The 23982-nt window shown below is 20.4% G+C and overlaps 1 protein-coding gene across 2 annotated transcripts in view; it reads left to right on the top strand.

Moving 5' to 3' along the window:
• The first annotated feature begins 2280 nt into the window (after positions 1 to 2280).
• The window catches only part of LOC129615550 (cap-specific mRNA (nucleoside-2'-O-)-methyltransferase 1-like), a 140205-nt gene continuing 118503 nt past the window's right edge, over positions 2281 to 23982 (top strand). For both annotated transcript variants that reach the window (XM_055530789.1, XM_055530790.1), the window contains exon 1: positions 2281 to 2820. In XM_055530789.1, coding sequence (XP_055386764.1) covers positions 2794 to 2820 — 27 coding nt within the window. In that variant the 5' untranslated portion in view covers positions 2281 to 2793. The remainder of the gene's footprint in view (positions 2821 to 23982) is intronic.

The following is a 23982-nucleotide window of genomic DNA, read 5'->3' as shown; positions in this document are numbered from 1 at the left end:
ATTAAATGTATGTAAATCTAGTAATAGTATATTAAATAGATCCTTAAAAGAATAGATAATTCTCTTTTTTGGAAATTCATTGTATTTATATATATATATATATATATATATATATATATATATATATATATAAACTAAAATTGTCAGTGTAATTATGTTATATAAAAGCTTTTATTATAGAAAGTATAACATGAATATATGTATTTCTTGAATTTATGTGAAGGGATTATTGTATTACAATAATTGTTGGTTTTGTTATATATATGCAGTAATATATCTATACTATGTATATATGTGATAATTATTGTAATTCATAAAAATTATGAGAATGTATGAATGTTTATATTATGTACATACAATAAATTCCAAAAATAAACCCGAACCAAAAATGTTTTTGTTAAATTCTAAACAAATTATTTTATTATTATATTTTATTAATTTATACATAATACGTATGTTGAAGTATATAAAAATTTTAAGGATAGAAAATATTGAATATATTATAATATCTTATACATATATTTGGTATATATTTCGTATTTATGTAGAAGAATTTTTTTCCATTTTTAAGATAATAACTAAATTCCATTAACATTATCATTCCTACAAATATTATCAATAAGTGGATAAAAATATAATGAAATAAAGATAGATATAACAATTATATATAATAAATAATTGAATAAGTAAAAATATATATACAATATATATGCATTCATATATATAAATATGTAAATGTACAATATATTTTTTCATTATTATTTAAATTAATTTAATTTCAATGAAACTATATCGAAATGAGTAAAAAAAAATTTTATTTAATTAATATTAATTATAATATAGATATTTAATATATAATTTACATATTAAATTAATTATTTGAATAAAAACAAAAGAATTTATTTTTTAAATATTAAAAATAACGATTTTTAATTAATTATTATTTTGTATTTAAATTTTTAATTAATGAATTTATATTAGTTATGCTATTTATTAACATAATTGAATAGTTAATTATTATAAAGTAAAAACAGAAAGTTAAATTCCAAAAAGTATTTAATTCTAAAAAAATATTAATATTTTTTTTTCATTTTGAAATGCAACTCCATTTTATTTTTATTTCTTTTATTTGTGGCTATCAAAAATTTTTTCCAAATTTTCGTTTTTTTTAATTTTAATTATTCATGGAATATATCGATAAACTGCATATTTTATGAAAATAAATATTTATAAAAATATATGCATTTTATTTTATGCAACAATGAAATCCAAAATATTTGCATATGAAATAGGCAAATGAATTTTTAAACTAATACGACGCAATAAGAATTCAATATTTTGTAATATGATTGCAAACTTGGATTAATAGTTTTGTCAAGTAAGTTTATGATTGATTTGGTTGCTGTCAAAACTATTTGTTTCTTACAATATATTTCAGCAGCAAGCAACAGTATAAAATTCATGGTGTCAATTTATTATAGCATTTTTAAAATATTTATGGCATCGTATATGGTTTCGCGAAATATCTACAAAACATATGAAATGTCAAAATTCTTTCAAAAAGTTAATTTCTTATGGAACTTTTATGTCACACCTTGAAATTCAATATACTGAAAGAAACAGGTACAAAAAATTTATTTATGTTTAGTGAATTTGTATATAGGATTAATTTTTGACATTTAATAGACTAGAATATCATTTAGTAGACCAAGCTCTGTTTAACAATGTAGCATTATTGAATGAAGGGTTCAATTTTGCATCATACAAACAAAAGTACTGTATATTTTATTTACAATATTTTTCTAAATTAACCAAAATTTTTATAAATTGTATTACATGATAATTTCTAAAAATTTCTAATATTATAAGTCATTTTCAAAACTCAATGTACCTTTGTCTACTACACTCATGTTTATGTTATTTATGTAATATATTATATATTTATACATTTCTATATATCTATTTAATAAAACATAAAAGCACTTTAAAAAAATATATATTTATATATATAAAAAGAAACTCTTATAAACAACAACTTCAAAATATTTCATGTACAAGTGCGCCTCCATATTATACAAAACATACAAAATTACAGAAAGCATAAAATTATTATGTATGTATGTTTCCACATGTATGTTGATTTACATTATTTTATTTGATTGTACGAGTATGTTTAAGCAATTCTGTATTCATGGAAAAGCTTTTTAATGTTATATTTTAAAAGCTTTTAATATATATTTAAGATGAATTATTTTTTCTTATTCATTCGATTTTCAACTTTTGTGTTCGGTAGTTGTCAAATAAAATCGGAATATTTAAATATACAATATTATAATACCAGTTTTGTTATCTTAAAGAGTGAGCGAAAATAAAAATAAGTAAAAAACAAAAATCCGGCTAAATTCTGTATAGTTCTGTTTTTGGTATACTGGTATTTGTGGCATACAAAAAAAAAAAAAATAGCAACAATACACAAAAAAAAAAAAATTTTCATAATAAAGAACTGTCAAAATAAAGAGAAACAAACTAAACAACAGAACAGTGTTATAAGAATAGCTGTGAATTACAAAAACAAAGAAGAACTGAAGGGATTTTTAACCCTAAAAAAGAAATTTGTGCTACAATTGCTTTTTTTTTTAATATTTTATAAAAATTTTCATTAAAGACTGTTTAGTTAAATAAAAAATTCAATAATTTCAAGAAAAATTAATTAAGTTTAAGTGAAAAAAGGTGTTACAAATTCAATTTTTGTTAAAAAAAGGACCAATCTAAGAAGACAAAAACTCATTTACAATGGAAGAAACCAAAAAACCATTTAAGGTAAGAAAACAAAAAATGTAGAAGAGAAAAAAAACTAAGAAGTAGATAAAATTTAATAAAAACAAAATATATTTAAAGCTGTTTTTTTTTTTAAGGTACCTACATATATCTATATCTATATTATTTAAAATATGATTTCTGTATATGGCAGGATGAAAGACCTAGTGACACACTTTTCATATGTATTATGTAGGATGCATTACAATTGTATTTTTCTCAATTTTAATTTTCAACAAGAATATGTACATACGTTACATTTTAATAAACTTGATGGCAATAAACTTATTTTAATAAGAGAAAATTAATAGAAATTTAAACTATAATATTATATATAAAAAATTAAAGTTAAGCATTTTTTAGTGGTTATTTTAAAATTTAATATTTAATTATTTTAAAATGAATGTGCCACCACCCATTTTTCATAAGAAATCATTTAAATTTATCTTTATATATTATTTTGCATTTATTTTACTTTTTGGGTACTTGAACAAAAAACTATGAGGGTATTTGTACCAAAATATATAGGAAAATATAATCATATTTACATATTTTATATTATGCTATTATTTTATTATAAAAATATACCTAGTAGAAATAAAATATACCTAGTAGATATAAAGGTAACTTATTCCATTATTATGTACATAATATGTATAATATGAATATATTTTTTTTTTTATTTACTATGTACCATCATTTATAGATACTAATAAAAGATATAATAAAGAAAGGATGAAAGAAAATAATAATAGTTCCTTTACCTTATGTTCTATTTATTTACTTTTATTATTATTATTGTTGTTGTTGTTGGATGTTCTTCGCTTTAAAGGATTGTCGTAAGGATTAAAAATTTTAATCTTTCTAAACTAGTAAATGTAAATGTCTTATTTATTTTTTGTTATAATATCAACATAATAATATTTTGAAAGGGCGCGGCCTTTTTGTATATAGTTCATTTTATATTTTCTTAATTATTACATTAATTAGGTTGGTACATATATTTTTTTTAGTTAATGAAAAATAAATGAATAAAAATTTATTATTAAAAGTAAAATTAGATGTTGATATAAGTAGGTACATAATAAGTACTTATGTTAAAGGAGGACAATAAAATGTAATTTTTTTGAATGGTGTTAGATACCTAAGTATGTAGGTAATATTCAAATATTAACTACATATTGTTTTGCAAGTTAATATAATGACAATATAATTATTTAAAATCTTGTGATCTTTAAAGATGGGTAGGTTTCTACTTATAAAATAAATTATTTTATAAATTTAGAAATTAATTTTAATAGAAATAGTTATTTTACTAGACAACATAAATTTTTCTTAATTTTCCCAAAGAATGCAAAATCTGTATTTTAGGTGCGGTGCGTCATTAGAATTTTTTAAGTAAAATCTATTTAATTAATCATGTGCTATAATTTTTCTCAAGGTGTTCAAGTAATCGTTATTGTAAATATTTTTAATTGAAATTATTTTAATTTTATGATATTGTATTTTTTTTTTAGCAAAGCAATGGTTTTTTTTTTCATATGAATTGAAGATGTACTAAATGTTCTGGAATATTCCAGTGGTTCAAAATTTGTTTGCAGATAAAAAATAGTAATGTAGATAAAATATAAAAATAGAAAATTTTAAGATCTCATATTTTTTTTAATTGAGTAGTGTTAGACAAGTTAATTTTTTTAAAGTTAAATGTGTTTCCAATTATTTAATAATATATTAATTTATATAAATGAAATTTTATGCGAAAAAAGTAAGTTTTATTGAAAAATTTGATTTTTATTGGACTAGCTGGTTTAAAAATGAAAAATATATTTTTAAATTTTTTATATATTTAAGTATAGAGCTCACTTTTTATCTTTTGCATTTTTAATTTAATTCAAAGCAAAATAATTTCAAGTTCTTTTAATTATAGATTGATAATATTATAAATAAAAACACCAATTAGCTGCCTGTTTCTTACAACTTATATTTACAATTATATTTAGGCCAAATAAAATTATGTTAACATATTTGGAATGTTGTTATTACCATAAATTCAATTCTTATTTTTATATGAACGATAAAAAGCATACTTTAAACAAAAATTATTGTTAAATTTGTTATTCTTATTGTAATTAAATCTATAAAATATATTAAATGTATAAATGTATTAAATTCAGCGCTACATATAAAATTATGAAAAGAATATATGTTATCAAGAGCCTAATTAATTGATTTTGAATTTTTTAAATAAATTTACATTGAATCTGAGCACAAATTTGCATTGAATATAAATTAATGAATTGTAAACACATAATTTGCATAATTTAGTTTAACGCAAAGAATATATATTATTTTTAATATTATAATATTTAGAAGCATTTATATATTATCAGCCCGCCTGCTAATTTTCCAACTAACATTATTTAGATCTTTCACAATTATATTGATATCAGAAATATTTTTATTGGCAAAAATTATTAAATTACAATAAAATATATTATAGTCAAATGCTATTCATTTTTGAATAATGTACATAATTTATTTGCATTTTCCGATTAATTTATCTCAAAAACATTTTAACCATTTCAATAGTACTTAATTTTAATTGTGGTTTATTAAAATAGCAAATTATTATGTAAAAAATTATAAATTTTTGTAAATATATTCAATAAGATTGATTTTATAGTAATAAATTTTCCGAATTTTTGATTCCCTTATTAAAATTTCAATTTAATAAAATTAAATTAAAATATATTTTGAATTTGTAAAAGATTTTCATAATTTTTTATTATAATAGTTTATTCTCGCGTATACCATTATTTTGAATATTAAACGTTTTCTATTGACCGGAATAATTTATTCAAATATTCAATTATTATAAATATAACAATATAATAATATACAAATTCTATTTTAATGATTTCTTTTCAAATCAATTTGAAAAATTTGAAAAAAATAATTTTATTTTTTTGTCGTATGCCCATTATCACCAATCAATATTATTACAAATTGACCAAAAAAAAAATACAAAATAAAGGAATAGAAAAGAAAATTCCATACATATTTGAAATAATTTTTATATGAAAACCCTTAAATATGTTTTTTATTAATATATTCGTATACAATTTTTTTTTATATAAAACCCAATGTACTTTTAAATAAATATGTGTATATATATATAATATTTTCATAATAAAAAGTAATGTTCTTTCTAGGAGAGATGTTGGACAAAAAAATTAGTTACAGCATAAATGTTCGGTTAAATTTTGGAAATTAGATTTTCTGTCGAATATTAAGTAATACAAGTTATAATTTCAAATATTTATGTGTATTTGTGGGTTTAATCACATACATTATATGTATAAATTAAAAATATTTAAAATATTTGGAATATTTTCAAGTAATAAAATAAAATTTATATTTAATATTGATTTGAAAATGATTTTTCTGATTGTTATAATTATGCTTGAATACTAAATATTAATTTAGTTAATGAAAATATTTTTGCAAAATTTGTAGCTACTATATTTTTTTTATTGCAGTTTTAATAATAAAACAAATTCCATTATTTACCAAGGTACATACTTTGAGGTTTTAAGGGTCTTATACGCGTGAATCTACAACGAGAAATGAAGTGCTAAAATTCTAGAATAACATAATCTGCAATCTAGATATTTGAAAAATCTCTATTTTAAAATAATAAAAACAAAAATTCAATTTATTGTTAAAAAATCTTAATCAAAATTTTCTAGTTTTTGTTTTTCGAATTATTTTAAATTCGATATTATGAACACTACTTTTAATATTCTTCCATGTTTTCTTTTGTATTATTTTTCTTTTTTATTTGCAAATTGTATTTTTTTGTCCCATTAAATAACTAAATTCATCGGAATTTATTATATACTTTGTTTAGTTTAATAAAAATAATATGTTCCATATATTATTATATTAGCATTTTTGTATATTATTATATTAGCAGTATGTACATATACATTTAATTTGGAAACTAAAATCTTAGATTATATACACGAATAAAAATTATTAAGATAATAATCATTACTTATGTATTTTGTTCAACTTGTGGTTACGATTTTTACAAAACTGTGTTATGTATTTAGTTATTACAATGGTCATGTATAATAATAGATAATTTTTTTTTTTGTAATTCTTACATTGGAAATTAGAAAAAGAGAAAATTTTCATGGTCAAGTTTAAGGGTTTTTGTAATTCTTACTAAATCATGTAAAAAAATGCGTTATTACATTTCACAATACATTTTTAATCATTTTCTTACAAAATCCTTTTTTTTTTTCTTCTCATGTTAGTCATTATCCGTATAACAATATGATCAAAATGTAAAAAAAAAAATCTTATTACGTGGTGTAACATAAATTTGTCGAAATTTGTAATCAATGTCTAAAATGACATAGATAAAACTAAAGAAGAAAGAAAAAGAAAAAAATAAATAAATGAAAAGAATGAAAAGAATTAAATCGAAAATATGTTATTAATTTACTTGTGTATATGTGAGGTTTCTTATTCTTTAAGAAGAAATAGATTGAATGGCGTTTAACATAAAAAAAGTGAGAATATCAAAATTTTTTACTTACTCGTATTTTACATTTTATTAATGATTTTATATTCGTGTTCTCATTAATCTATTTCTATTATTAATTAATTTTTCTTTTTTTGTGGTTCAAAATAAAATAAGAATCTGTTTTATTTTGTTTTTTATTGTTATATTAAAATTTGCTACATATATATAGGTGTATAGTCAATAATATTATTAACTAGAATTCAATAAATAATATACAAGAGAAGACAATACGTTCAGAATATATAAATTTGCCGAAATCCAAAGAAGTTCAATTGAATTTGTTATTTTGATTTGTTGGACAAATAATTTTGTTTAATATAGAACAAATATGAGTCGGGGAGCGATATTTAGAGGGTTTATTAATTTTTATTTATTAACAATGTAATTGGTATTTTTTTCCAATACGAAAAAAATAGAAATTTGTTATAAATAATTGTGATCCATTTAACATTAAGAACTAGTTTAAAATTTAGGTTTAAGATTGAATTTACCAGAAATAAAATTGCTTAAAAAATTTTTAATGCTGATTTCTCGTTTGTTATTGGGAATTCTTTTTTGATCCCTATATTTTGCTCTTAATTTTGTTGCATTATACTATAAATTATGTCAACATTATGCATATTTAACTAAGAATTTATGAATCGTCACCTTAAAATATATATTGTGCTATTTACATAAAAATATTTTTTGATCTGTATATATAAAGGTATGATTAAGTAACGATAAATGTGAGAATTCTAATAGATGAAACAGATGTTTAAGATTTTATTCTGAAAAAAAAAAAAGAAAACTTAATCAGAATTTAATAAAAAATATGATCCTGACCATATTTATTATTGAAAATATCGAAATAACATTACACAAAGGATGAAAAAGAATTTATTTTTTTTTTTTTATTACATGCAGATATTTAATTTATTTTTTTTTTTGCTTTAAGGATTTATGTATGTATATATTTTTATTTAATAAAATTAATTGAGTTTTATTATGAAAAGAATATTGAAAGTATTAAGTTATTCGATAAAAATCGATTTTATTACATAAAATAGAAATCTTGTTTGGTTTTTCGTGTTTTAATTTTTGAACCTTGTACGGTAATTCTTAATTGTTTATTAGTATTAAATCGGTTCGACTTGATTTGACAGTCGAATAATGCTTTCAAGCTATTAAAGTTAACCATGTATTATTAAGAAATAGATTTTGTTAATCAGTAGATGCAACGAATGAAGTTTTATCTGTAGATTGGTTGTCGGAGCCATGCAAATTCACGTCTTCAAACTATAAATGGTTGGTGTAGTGCATAAACTCTTTCAAATAACAATACTTTGGCGACAATGTTGTATAATTTAATACTGAACGATTGATTGGTAATGTTTCGTATTAAATATGTAAAAAAACTGCTAAGAGTTTAATTTTCACTGATTGTAAAATTTTTCATTTGTTGCAATTATATTTTATTCACTTTGGACATGTCTTTTTTTTTTTGTTTCTCCTTAAATTTAAAAATCAAGCACTTAAAAAATCAATTTTTAGTAAAAAATAAGTTTGAATTGAAAAAAATCGATTTGGATTTAAAAGTTTTTTTTTCTAATTTTAATAAAAATTTTTTTGTTTTTTAATTTTAATTCTTAATACATAAGCCGTTTAATTAATTCTTCATCTAAAAGTTTTTTTTAATTTGAGTAATATAAAATATTTTCTTTTTTATTTTCAGCTTTTTAATTGAATTTTTGAGTTTATTTTCATGATATTATCTGGTATTAGAGAAATTTATATGCAAAAGATATTCGCAACCATGGCTTTACTTTTCTGATAAATTGCTTTTTTCTAAATGTTTTTTTTTGTTTCTAAAAAGTTTTTTTGTTAATATGTTTAGCATTTGGTATTTTGTATTGTATATCATGATATGCTAATTTCATATATGAAGTCTCTTTAAGAATTTCAAAAACTATGATATAAGTGTTTTATATCACACACAAACACATTGTTTAATCATCATTAATTTCTAAGTAAATATATTTTGAAAAATTAATCCGATAGATAATTAATGATGTTGTTGTCAAATTTAATTGCTTTATATATGATTAGACAATTTTTTTTTATTAGCCTTAAAAAAATTACTGGTCTGGTTTTTGTAAGTTTTATAGAATATAAGGGTGTATCAAAAAGGACAAAGATAATTTACTAAATTTACTAAATTTAATAAATTTAATAAATTAAATTTTCTCCTGAACTATTTTTAGCACCTTAAATTTAGAATTTAAAATGCATTAGACTTGAAATAAATTCAAGAATTTTATTAAATTAAAAAGTCATTCAGATATCCTAAATTTTTTTATAAAAATTCTTTTAAAATCGTTTTGTTTCAACATCAAAATTTTTTTAAAAGTGTTAAAAGTTTACTTTTAAGATGCCCAATTCAAAAACCGATGACATGTTCACCTTTAAATTTTGAACTTTTGTATAATCAAATTTAGTTGTGATTTTCATCTGTGTATGGGGAAATTTTCTATGAATATTGTTCACACCATCCGACATGTTTTTTTTTGTAGGTTTTTGAATAAAATATTTATATAATTTGTATCCTTTCTTATATGATAAAGGTATATTTCACAAGAAAAACAAAAAAAAAACAATATAATAAAAGGCAAAATTCAATATTACATTAAAAAATTTTTTTTTTTTTTTGTAATAAAAGAATTCAAAATTTTTTTTTGCAATAAAACAAAAAAAAATTTTTTTTTTTTTGAAACCCTAATGTATGTTAAAATATCTTAAGCTTTAGTAAAAGAAAAAGAAAAGCCGAAATAGCAACAAAATTATAAAACGTGAAAAGAATTAGGTCACTTTTCTATTATACAAAATAATTTTTGGTGTAAGTCGCGCCACAAAAACTAAACTTTTTCTCATAAATTTAACCAATTATTCTTAAACTTCGGTGTATGGAAAATTAAGAAGAAAATTTAAGAATAAATGATGGATTCAAAAAGCAAAGTGGTCTAAATTTCACTCTTAAAAATTTTGGGCTTTAACGCCAAAAAAAAATAAAGGAATATTGGAAATATTTGACTTTTTTGTTGATAAAATTAACTTTGGGATCTAATTTTATATATTTACATTTCTAACAATAAAAAGCAAAAATTTTGGGAATGAGGGTTAGGCTACTTTGCTTCTCAGCCCTTCAAATATGAAAACTGTTTTTGTTTTTACTAACATAGCACTATTGAATTTCTTATAAATACAATGATAATTTTTACGATTGAAATTGCAGCAATTGTATTTCTTCACTAGATGCCGAATTTAGACTTGACGGTATCGATAAATATAAGTTTGAAGAATAATAGGCATTTCTTAAGAATGTTAATCACTAAATAAAAATAGTAAAATATTCCCCCTAAAATATATAATAGTAAAATAGAAAGATATAAGTTCATTTAATACATAATTGCGAAATTATAAAATATTTAAAATGTTCGTATATGAACTTTTAAGTTGCAATGTAATTTTGTTGGATTCAGAAAATTTTAGAGCTAAGATGGTCAAAGGGAAATGAATCGAATGCTGTTTTAAAATAATTTGACCATCTAAATACGGTAATGGAATAGTATAACATTATATATTTTTTGAGAAATACTGTTATAATCTTATTTTTGATTTTTATCTTTCATTCTTTAAAAATAAATGAAACCCCATGGAACAAAAAAAGAAGAATGAAGAATAAACGAAATACCCAAAAAATTAAACAAACATTTGTGGTTCAAATGGAAAATAATTTCTCTTTATATAATGCAGTAGAATTTTTGAAACTATTTTACTGCTTTAAAGAAAGAATAAAATTTGTTTTTTTTTTTTGAGAGGGAATATGGTAAAATTATCAAAAAAATAGAAAAACACAAAGCACCAACAAAAAAAAAAAAAAAAAATAAAAATTGAAAGAAAAAAAATTTTTTTCTTTGTTGAATGTTTGTATAAAAGAAAATTGCTTTTAGGGATAAATTTTCTTTTAAGGATAATAATATACTTACATAATATTATTTATATATATATGCATGTATATGTAAGTACATAATATATCTAAAATGTTCTTTACAATAAAAGTATGTCTTAATTTATCGGTCTAGTACTTTTACTCTTATCGCATATATAAACTAAAAAAAAAAAGTAGAAAAAGAAAAGAAAAATTGGTGATCTTTTTCTTTTTTCAGGTTAAAACTATAAAAAGAAATATGGTGCATTTTATATTTAATTTTACTAATACAATATACCTTTAGGTGTTTGTAATTTATGTTTAATTTTTTTTTTACATACATAGGTAGATTTGGGTATAAAAAATAACAAATTTTTTTTTAAACATAAACATCAAAAGGATAATTATTTTCAATAAAATCCTTTATATATTTTCATTTTGAAGTTAAATTTATATATATTCATGTTAATTATATTTTTATTGATTGAATTTTCAGAAAATTTTTCTTTAATAACATAATCATAAATTTATTTTATATGAAAGATAAATTTAGAATAATTTAGTATAAAAATTTGTAATTAAAGGAATTATTATGAAATATTAAAAATTTTCGATCATCTTAAGAGTAATAAAATGAATATTAAAGAAGAGGGTAACCATACGAGTATTAAAGATAAGCAGATGTTCTATAGAAGCAAACGTATAGAAAGAAGGAAAACTATCAGAAAGTTATGATACTTATATAAATCTTAAGAAAATGTGTGCATAAATATTATAATTTTCAAAAATTTTTTGAAAAAATTTAAAAAATTTAAATAATAAATAATCTAATTAAAAATTTTCATGAAAAAAATTATAAGGAAAATTTTCTATATTTTTCATACCATATGAAATTAGCAATCTTTTTATTTGTATATTAAAATATATTTTATAAATATTTATTATATTAATATAGAAAAAATATTTAATGATTCTTATATGTAAATATAAATAAATTATTTATTTAATTCTAATTAAACAAGATTATTATATTTATTTTATTTTTTTATTCGTATAATATTATTATATTCGTAGAATCATATTTTTACACACACTTATTATTAAAATTATCACGATTTTTTTTTTCTATTTACTCATATAGGTTTATTTATTTAAAAAAATAAATAGTTGTGTTATTTAAGAATATAATATATGTATATTATATATTATTAAGTTATTATATTTCTTCATCTTAGTTCGCCATCATAAAAATAATATTAAAATTATAATTTTTATCCTTTTATATTATATAGCATTATTAATGAATATAAGTGTTTATAAACTGTAAACATGAGATTTTAAATTTTTCTAAAAAAAAAAACAAAAAAATAAAATATACAAGGTTATTCAGCAATCCTTAAAAAGTTTATTTTGTAAAAAGCATAATTGGAAAAAAGGAAAACAAAATTTAAGAGTAGAAGAGAATTAAAACAATTAAAATTATTAAAATGCAAAAATAGCGACAAAAATATTTGAATTACACTTTTCATTAATGTCTTCAAAAATTCCGAATTTCAAATGGAATTCCGAATTTTTGCTATATTTCCTACATTATAAGAAATTTTTTAACGTTTGATAACTTAAATTATATTTCAAATAACGTGGAAAAATTGTGTTAAAAAAATTGTGTAAACAAGTTTTTTGAAGTTTCGAAAAGATGAATACAAACTTTTCGGAATTGAAAAAAGCAAAAAAGCGAAATGGGAAAAATTGGTTTTTCCTGAAATTAAAATGCATGTTATTCTGAAAATCTACATAAAATGGAAATTCAAATAATTCAAATATATAGTGTGTTGATATAAGTCTTACTCTTACAAAAACTTTTTGTAGGAAGCTCTAATCGCATAAGTGAGGGAAGTTATAAGCAAAAATTCGTGAGTAAGCAAAAATTTTATTCACATTATTTTTAAAATCCCTGTATCTTAAAAATCGTCGAACTTTGAAACAAACTTCTGAAATAATGTTTTACTCACTACTGGAATATTGTATTCACTACTGAATAACCCTGTATTCAAATATGTATGTGTATGTATTTTATTAAAAGGATAATAATAAGAGTTATAACCAAAAACAAGAAAGAAATGAAGAAAAAAAAAAAAACGAGAATAAAAGAAAATGGAAATTATTTTAAAAATAACAATAAAAATATTTTTTATGTTCTATTTTTAAATTTTTTTTTTTTTTAATTTCATTAATTTTCAAAAATTATGCTATTATATTATTTGGTAAAACTTTTCTTATTTTTAAATACAAACATAATATAAACGAATATATAGCATAGATATATATATATATAGGTATATATATACAATTTTTGAGGATAACTTTGAATAAGGATTGCTTAGGGGAATTTTTCTTATACAAGAGGAAATTTTTTTTCCTTTTTTTGATTTTGTTTTCTTTTTGTTCTTAAATTTGTTTTTCTCTTTCATAATTTATACTTTATTATTCCTTTAAGACTAAACTTTTATATACATACATATATTATTTATATTGTTATTTCATTATTTATAAATTATATTGTTTTATGCAATATAAGTGTTGCTTATACTGATACATGTATATAAGTGTAAATGTGCATGGATATATACATATTATGTATAATATTTTGTGCAAAGGGTGATTTTTTAATTTAAAGATAAACCCATTTGTCTCTATTTAATATAATTAGCTGCAAATATTGGTGAAAATTAAGTTTTAGTTGATATTGTCGGTATTACTAAAAATAATATTCCTTAAAGAAAAATAATCTAGAATTATCGCATCACAAATAATATTGACAATCAAGTGTTAAGTTCAAAACATGAAATTAATTTCCGAGGTTAACCACATTCTTAACTAATATTTTTTATATTAAGAATTTGGAGGCATTTATTGCATGATATGGCTAACCAAATTTGATTGACAACTCTGTAATTATTCATACACGAAGAGTTAAAATTAAAAACTTAAAAAAAAAGAATAGTAAAAAATACAACCCTTTTATAATACTATTTGTATTCAAAAGTTCACAAATACAACTATGCATTGTGTATATAGCTGCACTATATTGTATTTCTATAAGTAGTAAGATATATAAGGACTATGTTATATATATCATGCTTCAAAAAAATGTTGAATAGGAGAAATTGAAAAATTTTATTATTTTATATGCTTTGTTTTCTATAAAATTTTACAATTATTTTTAATTATTCTAGAAATACGAGTACACATATTTTATATATATATATATATATATATATATATATATGTATTATATGCTTACACTTTAAAACTAGTTGTTTAAAATGTTATATGTAAATATATACAATTGAAATATTTTAATACAATAAGTATTAAATGCAATGCATACAGTATTATACAAGTTTTATTTGTACTTCATGAAATTTGAAAAAAAAGAAAATTTAAAAGAGTTTAATAAGATTTACTCTTGTTATTTTTTAGGGTATTAGACATTCTTGAATACTTAATTCTTTTGTATCTTTTAAAGTTTCAATATTTAAATATATAATTTTTATAATATTATATTAATGAATGTTACAGTTGAGTATATTGTATGTAGACATTTAAGGGGATCGAATATAATAGGGTAAAATGGGCAAATTTGTTCTGTCTAATCCCATACTCCTTTCGAATAATATTCAGGTTAAACAAGCATAAAATTTGATTTCTAACGAAACTTACAAAACAATTGCACTGTACTGGGTTTTCCTGGAAACTATAACTTTTTTGCTTAGGAATTTTGATATGATTGGCCCAAATTTGAACTAAGGAAACTAATCAAAAATTTTTACCATATTTTTTACCACATTTTTACCATAATTTTTACCAAATTTTTTTTTTTGACTTATTCTATCTCAAAAACAATTTTTTACAATAATATTGTATAGTAAAATTTTATGTAAAAATCTTTAAAATCTATTGTTTTTTATAATGTTCTTACAAAATTATATTTAAAATAAATTTAATTAAGGAAATTTCTTTAAAAACAAAAGAGTAATAAATACAAAAATTCTTCTCATGGGTTTAAAAACATAAAATACTTTTATCTTTTTTTAAATTTTTAATTTATCTTTTTTTTTTAATGGAACATAGTCTAATTAAAGAAATAATTAGAAATTTTTTAAAAGGAAAACAAGTTAATTGAAAAAAAGAAAAGGAAAGAATAAGACAAAACGAGAAAAAATAAAGTTGACCATGTCAACTCTGTGATACCCGTACGAATTTGTTATTCTATGTGCAATTAAATATGCCATAGCTGACTATGGGACAGACTATGACTTTAAGTTGTCGTATTACCATATTAATTTATGCAAAATTTCGGTACTACATTTTCAATATTTTCTAAGATATGGCAAAACTACTATTGAAGGTGTATGGCAGTTAACATAGAGAGCCAAGAAACTTCAACGATTTTTATCGCACGTATCAGCCCTAACAATAAATTTGTTCTACTTTATAAAATTTGTGAAAATTTGGTGAACTTAGCTCAATTAGTTTTTAAGTTATCGTTGGGACGGACGGACTGAGGAACAGACGGACAGGCAAAGCTAAATTGACTCGGTATTCGATGCTGATCAAAAACACAACTTGAGTATATATCTCAGACAATTATTTCTAAGCGTTATAAACGGTAAGGAAAATTTAGTATAATCTTCGAACATATTTTCGTCCGGGTATAAAAAAATCTGAAAATAAAAACAAATTTATTGTTGAAAATTTCTTTTAAAAATGTAAGATTTTTTTAGGAAAAATGTTAGAAAATATTATTTTTTAATTAATTTCTAACATCATATATGTAAAAAAAAACGCACATATTCTTTCATACAAAATATATACATATTTTTTCAAATCATATATGCAAAAATGAATGTGGCGCAATATAAAAGGTATTTAATTGAAATTGAATTAAGTACTTTTCATAATTAAAAATTAATTAGATATAATTTGAAAATTAACTTTAAATAATGAAAAGAGACGAAGAAAGAAAAAAGAAAAAGCAATAAAATTTATGATATAAAGGATAAGAAAATGAAATGTGTTGTAACTAGGTTATAAGGAGAAAAACAAAAGCAAATATAATATATGTATATAATTAAGCATAATTAATGTTTATTCGGTATCGCACGTTATGTAGCATAGCAATCTATTTTACAACATTTCAATAGTATGCTTGTAGATCTATGCATGCATAAGTGTTGATTAGATTATGAGATTTATTAATTATGTTGTATTAGAAATTGTAAGTCAAATCTTAGATTTTGTGAGAAAAATTAAGGAAATTTCACAAAGATTAATAAATTTATTGTAGAAAGATTAATTTTGTTCGAAAATTTTGAATTATCTACATTAATAAATGAGGGTTTATTTTGAAAAGTATATCATTAAGCGAAAGTGTTATTTTTTCTTCGAAAAGGATATTGCACGCAACTACTTTATGGTAAGAATATTTTTTCTGCAATATAAATTACTTTTTCACCAAATATATAATTTTGGTCAAAGTGATCCGTTTCTCAGAATAAGTCCCAATGAAAATTGCCAAAATTATCTCATATTAATCTTAAAAATCAAACCTGATCGCTCTATTATAACAAATCTTATAAAAATTGTAACAATTGTTCGATTTTCTCTTATCTATTATATCGCTTTATGTTTGAATGACGAATTATAAAATTTTTAAAATATAAATGTTTAAAATGAAAACCTCAATTTTTAATATTGGCTACAATTCTTTTGCTAATGAATATTTTATCTATTGTATAATTAAATATTTTTTGTATAATTAAATATGACGTAATTTATCAAAAATCATATTTTTGATAAATTACGTCATAGCTTTTAAAATGCTGCAAGTTATATAACAGGGCATATAACAGATAAAATATTTTTGAAACACCCCTGTTTCCATACTTATTTATACAAGAGCTCTTTGTGCAAAAAAAAATTTTTATATAAATTTTGCCAGAAACTATTTTGTGACTATTTTCAAAGAAATGAGCTTATTTAAAAAAAAAATTTCTATTTTTTTTTTTTAGAAATCTGGCTGCATTAAGAAATTATAAATGTCATTTTTTTTGTAATTTAATATTTAATTAATTCTTTTTTTTGTCTTTAATTAAGGTTTTAGCGAATGCTATTGAAGTATTTTTAGTTTTATACTAACGTAAATTTTTTTTCCTTTTCGTGTTTTATTTTAATATTTTATTAAAATTAGAAAAAAAATTTGACATAACAACGATTTAATCTGATAATTGTCATTATATTCAAAAATATTCTAAGATATTATAACTTTAATAATATCATAATATTTTTTATAATTACAAAATATTTTTCGTAAACAAAAAAAAAAAACTGTCAATTTGTCAAATTACATTGTCGTCTGTCATATATAATTGACTTAATTTATTGGTTTCTATTATCCAATTACATTCATTTTCAATTTTATACTATATAGCTTTGTTATTTAGGAAAAATTGTGTTTTTATTTTGAAAGAACAATTATAATATTTTTTTACAAGAAAGAACTGGTATGTCATTACTTACTATAGCACCCCCACCACATAAATTTGATTTATAAATAAAAACTATATACATATATTGTGTAATAATTTTGTTATATTGCGCAGTATATTTTGTGACTTTTATAGTCATTCTACAAGTTAAATTGACATTTTTATGATTTCATTTATTTTTATATAATTTAAAAATTCAATGTCAAACTAGAATTTTTTATTGGTTTTATCTGTTTTTATGAATTCCATTTCAAATGGACAATATAGTATTGAAAAAAATTTCAAATATTTGTCTATTTCTCTACATATTATAAGTATGCAAGTTACGAATTTTCAATTCGGATTTTATTAAAAAAAAAACATAATTTTTATTTTTTAAATTTGGAATAAGCATTTGCAACACAGGTTTTATTTTATAATGTAATTTAATTTTTTATAACACAAATTAGCTTTAATAATTTTTAATGTTTAAGTAACTTGATTTAATTACATTAAAATTCCGAGTTATGAATTATAAAAAAAATTCTAAGACTAAATTCTAAATCTATAAGTTCTAGCTAATTTACCTATAGAAAATTAACCCTTATGTGATTTTTCTAAACTAAAAATTCTCACGAAAAAAATGCTGACATGTTTTCAGCACTTTTTTTGTGAGAGCATAATGTTAATCTTGAGAATTCTCATAATGTTCGATAGATGCATGTTTAATATAACGGTTATTTTTATCCACCGTTAATTTGTATGTATATATTTTGAAATGAGTGCAAATCTTAATGTATTTTAATAACAATGTGTGTGTAGGTATTTTGTAAAATTCTCATGTATTTTAAAAATAAATTAAGTATTTTTATTATTTATTATTATTTAAGTGTGAACGCTCCTATAATTTATAACAAAAGTTTAAAAATTCTATTCAAAATTTAAAAAATTTATTACATCGTTTTTATTTTTTCAAAACCATATACAAGTGAGGATAGAAATGAGATAATAGAAATTTATGAAAGAAAAAGAAAAAGAAAACGTAAAATTTTTATAATTTATTATTAATTTTGAATTTGTTATTTTTGTTTCAAGTTTTTATGCAAACAAAATAAATGTGTCCTCTTTATCTAATAAGATAATGTACTTAAATTAAATAAATGGCGAAATTTTAACAATGAAGAAAGAAAATTTTATTCTTATAAAAATATTATAATTTATAAAAGAATCCTTGATCTTTTCATTTTTTTTTTCCTACAAATTGTATATATTTTATGGTATAATGATTACGATAAAGAAAAATAAGAAACGAACAATCAAATAACGATAAAATATATAAGAATTGAAAAAGAAATAAAAAGGACAATCACTTCAAAATTAATTTTAGTATAAATAAAAATATTTAAATGAGTTCTTTTTCGATATTTTCCTTTCTTAGCATATTATTTTGTACGAATAAAATACGAAACATACGGAATAAAATACATAAGTATAATTGTTTCAAAATTTCAATGTTAAATATCAATTTTGACCTTGACCTTGAACTTAATTTTTTTCTTTTATTTTGTTGGTTCTTAACGTATATACATAAAAGATAAATAAAAATTATTTTTGTATATTTTAAAATGAAAAAATAATATCGAAGAAGAGTAAAAGATGTTAAGACCTATTTAATACAAGGTTTATATTACGGATTCATTTAAAGCACATTTCCTGTTAAATACAATTGAAATTATTATAATAGTTAAAAGATCACATTAATGTGATAAGAAATATTGTACTGTAAAATAAATTATATTAGAAGTTGCAATGCAATATGAATATTGAAACAAATGCATCAAATGGAGTGAGAAAAAAATTATTTATGGGCTATTTTGCCCATAATAGTTTTGTTGTCTAGTTTCTTCAAATATAATAAGTTCTTACATCTGAAGATTCTAAAGATTGTTAATAATTAGCAATCGTTTCTAGCACGAATGAATAACGGACAAATACAGTTAAAAATTTTTATTAAAATATTTTTTTTTTTGAATTTTTCTCAAGAATATGCTAAACAAAAACAAAAAAAAAAAAAATAAAAAACTTAGAGAACAAAATTTGTTTTTCATTGCCTTCACACATCATATTCTTAGAAATATTCACTTGTATACCCTTTGGGTATCATAATTTTTTCATGTTTTGTTTTTGTAAGCTTCCTTGGAAGATAGGTTCGTTTTTTTTTTTTTTTGTTGCCCCTATTTAATTTTTTTTTAATGTTTATTTTTCATCTTTTTTTTTCTTTTTTGCTTTATTCTTTCGTTATTTTATTTGATGATTTATGTCAAGCACATTAAAATTAATTTTATATTAGTGTATACGAGATGCTATAGATATATTTTTTATTTTTGTAAAAGTTATGCGGTAAGAAAATTCAATATGCGTATAACAAGGACTGAATGACGATTTTGTCTTTATTTTACATTTACTTTTTGTATTTGATTTTTTTTTTAATAAAATCTTATTTAAATTTTTGTAAATAGGTTAGTTTCAAAAGAAAAAAAAATCAAAGCAAGATAACACTTATGCTTTATAAAATGGGGAAATAAAAAATTTAAAAAAAAAATATTGAAATTCAAGAGAAATCAGAATAAAATTATTTTCTAAATCCAATTGAAAACTTTTAAAGAAAAGAGAATCCTATAAAATTAATTCTTAAAGTATGAAGCAAAATATTGGCTAAAAGGTGCTTAAAATCACTTTTTTATAGCGACCTTGTGGTACCAATTTCAATTATTGAAGACAATATTGAATATTTTATTGATGATATTCCTACTACAGCTGATATGTTTGAAATAGCTGTTAAAAATTGGTCTCCTCGAATAAATTAACACCTAAAATTTAATTGGAGTAAAAATTTACATAAAATGGTATTTAATTATACTATGTGATATTGGAACTTTATTACTTTCTAATATTTTAAAATACTTTCTAAAATTAATATTAAATTAATTAATTTACAAAAAAAAAATAATTATTTTTATTAAATTAAATTAGAATGATTTATTTCAGGGAAATTAAATTTTAATACTAGTATATACCACCTACATACATAAATTATAAATAATTTGTTAACTTGAAAATATTATTTAAGCATAGGTTAAAGGATAATGCTAATTAAAAATATAAAATATTTTTTGTAGTAATAAAATCATATACACTAAGTTCTCGAGATACGACATTTTTTGTTTCAAAACTCGAATGTCGTAAATCGAATTGTAGTTTGAAAAGCAAAAAAAAATGTATAGAACCAAAAAGTGAATTAAGCAAACTATTTTATATTATAATTTATCTGTTGATATGTATATCACTTCAATCCATATTTTTAACACTAGTGACTAGAATTTTTAACAAGAAAAAGTCCATTATTGAAGTATGTGCTTTAGACTTGCCTTATAAATAAATTTGGTATAGATTTTTATTAAAAAAATCAGCAAAATCTGTCAAAAAAAATTTTTTTTTTTTTAAATTTTTAATGTCGTATCAGGAACAATGTCGCAAGCCGAATAAAAATGGTCCAAATTTATATCATGTCGTAACTCGAAATGTCGTATTAAAAGATGTCGTATCTCGAGGACTTAGTGTACATATACAAAATATATTATATTATATTTGCGTCGATAATAAAAGGATTTATACTATAAAAATGATTAGAAGTGTAAAAGTAAATTTCTAATTAAAATTAAACGCTTCCATAAATAATAAAGGATTTTCGTTCTTTTTTTTTTTTTTTTTGGTGAAAGAATTTAGAGAATTTCAATTTTTTTTTGTATAATATTTCCATAAATTATTCATGTTTTTTTTTCCTCATTATTCAAAAATATTCGAAGAATTTAATGTATGCAATAATTTATTAAATTATCCTGCACGTTATTTTATATAAGAGATTTTTTTTATTAAATTTTATATTATAAAGGTATTCTGAAAATTTACTGAAAATTTGTATTCTGACAATTAATTAAAAATTTAGTGGATTTAATGACTTTTGGCGTCACATACATATTTTATATTTGAAGTATTAATTACTAACTATAATTTATGATTACAATATTACGTTAAGATACAAAATTAATTTTTGACAAAATTTTTGAAAATTTTTAAATGAGTTTGGAGGAATTTTGTATTAGGATTACTATATAAAAAAATTGTTTTTCGAATTATTTGGTAGTAGTTTGCAAATGAAATGCCATACAGCTTTAAACTTCGGTAGTTAAAAGTTTAAAAGGAATAAATTCAATGCTAGCTCTAATTTTTAATAATTCAGTTTTTTGCATATGATTAACATTTTATTTGTGTCATTAACTATAATAATTATGATAATTTCCGGATGATATTTGTTTTTAACACTAGTTAATTTGAAGTTTTTAATTTTTTTAATTACTTACTGTATGACAAGACGAATCAATTATAGAAATTTAATTTTACATTACAATTATTGTGAAAATCAATTTTGTATTCAAAGAAAATAATTATTTTATTAAGTTCTGAGTATTCTTAGAAATTAAAATTAATTTCCAAGTATTCTAACGTAATATTATAATTATGGTATGAAAGAGCATTTAAAAAGTCCAATTATTATGTAATTTCAGTTAAAAATTTGATTACAAAGAAAATCTACCATGTATAAAATTACTTACATTTCCAATTAAATCGAATTAAAAACAAATTTTTTTTGGGGAAATTTTTAGGAAAAAATATTTTTTGACAGGAAAATTTTCCTATTTCGTATATTTCATGTGAAATTTAGAAAACCTTCAACATTTACGTTTATTTAATATTAATTAACTTTTTTTTTTATTTTTATTTAATTTACATATAATGAGATTCATTTGAATAGGCGCCTTTAAATATGCTATTTTTTTTATTTTTTCAAATGAAAAATGTTTAATTACACAGCAATGGTAGATATGATTGGGCGAAATGGAAAATTATGGAAAATTTTATTTTAATTTGTACGTAAATTTTTGTAAACTTTTCATGTAACGTAAATTCAAACAATATTATATATATATATATATATGTATATATAAATAAAAATCGAAACGCGAACGAAAATAAAACTTTTTCAATTGAAGTTTGTATTTAAAGTGTAAAAGCAATAACAACAGTAACAACAAAAAAAAAATGAGTGTAAGAAGTAATTTTCATTAAACAAATACGAAAAAGTTTACTATCCCTATTTTACTTACACAGTTTTTGATTACATACAAACAAATTTGTATTTTATGCATGTATTTTTTATATATATATAATTTAATTATTAATATATTTTTAATTAAGTGGTTCAAGGTATTCATAGAAGTTTTTAATTTAATTAAAAACTGATAGTGGTAGCAAAATTTAAGTTAAACAGAAAGAAAAAAAAATTAAGCATATATCTGTATATATCAACATACACATGTATATATGTAAATATTTTATATACATATATGTAATATAAGTAATAAAAATTAAAGTTTTCATAATTGTTTTATACTATTTGGTAAGAAATTAAATAATTAAGAGTAAAAAATAAATATTAAAAAATTCAAACCCCTCTTATATCTGGAGTTATCTGATATCTTACTTGAATTTGTACATACACAATTACACAAGTATAAGTCGTATTAGAGATCATAAAAAGCTCAGATAAGTACGGTATAATATTATGGCATAATTTATGAACTGCTTATCACAACCAAATAATCGCAATGATAACAGGTAAAATTATTTTAGAATTGCTGTCACATTAATTCTATTCCAATCTGTTTTCCTTATTTCTTGTGGTACCGTATATTTTGGTTTTAATTACATCACATATTTGTGTCGTAAGTCAATATTTTAATAATATATTAGTGTCGTAAGCCGATGTATCGCTGAAAAGAGAATAAAAGTATATATATTTTTTTTGTTTGAATTGAATTCGTGTCTTAAACAAATCTTATTTGGAATAATATGGCAAATCGAAATAAAAGGAAACGGTTAACTTTTATTTTATTATACTGGAAACGCAATTTAATATTTGAAAGTTAACTAGGACTAGCATAAAATATTTTTTA

Source organism: Condylostylus longicornis, unplaced genomic scaffold, assembly GCF_029603195.1.
Source record: "Condylostylus longicornis isolate FDR11 unplaced genomic scaffold, ASM2960319v2 ptg000137l, whole genome shotgun sequence".
In the NCBI taxonomy this organism is placed as follows: Eukaryota; Metazoa; Arthropoda; class Insecta; order Diptera; family Dolichopodidae; genus Condylostylus; species Condylostylus longicornis.
Note: the sequence above shows the minus strand (reverse complement) of the source record. Positions and strands in the feature narration are given on the sequence as shown.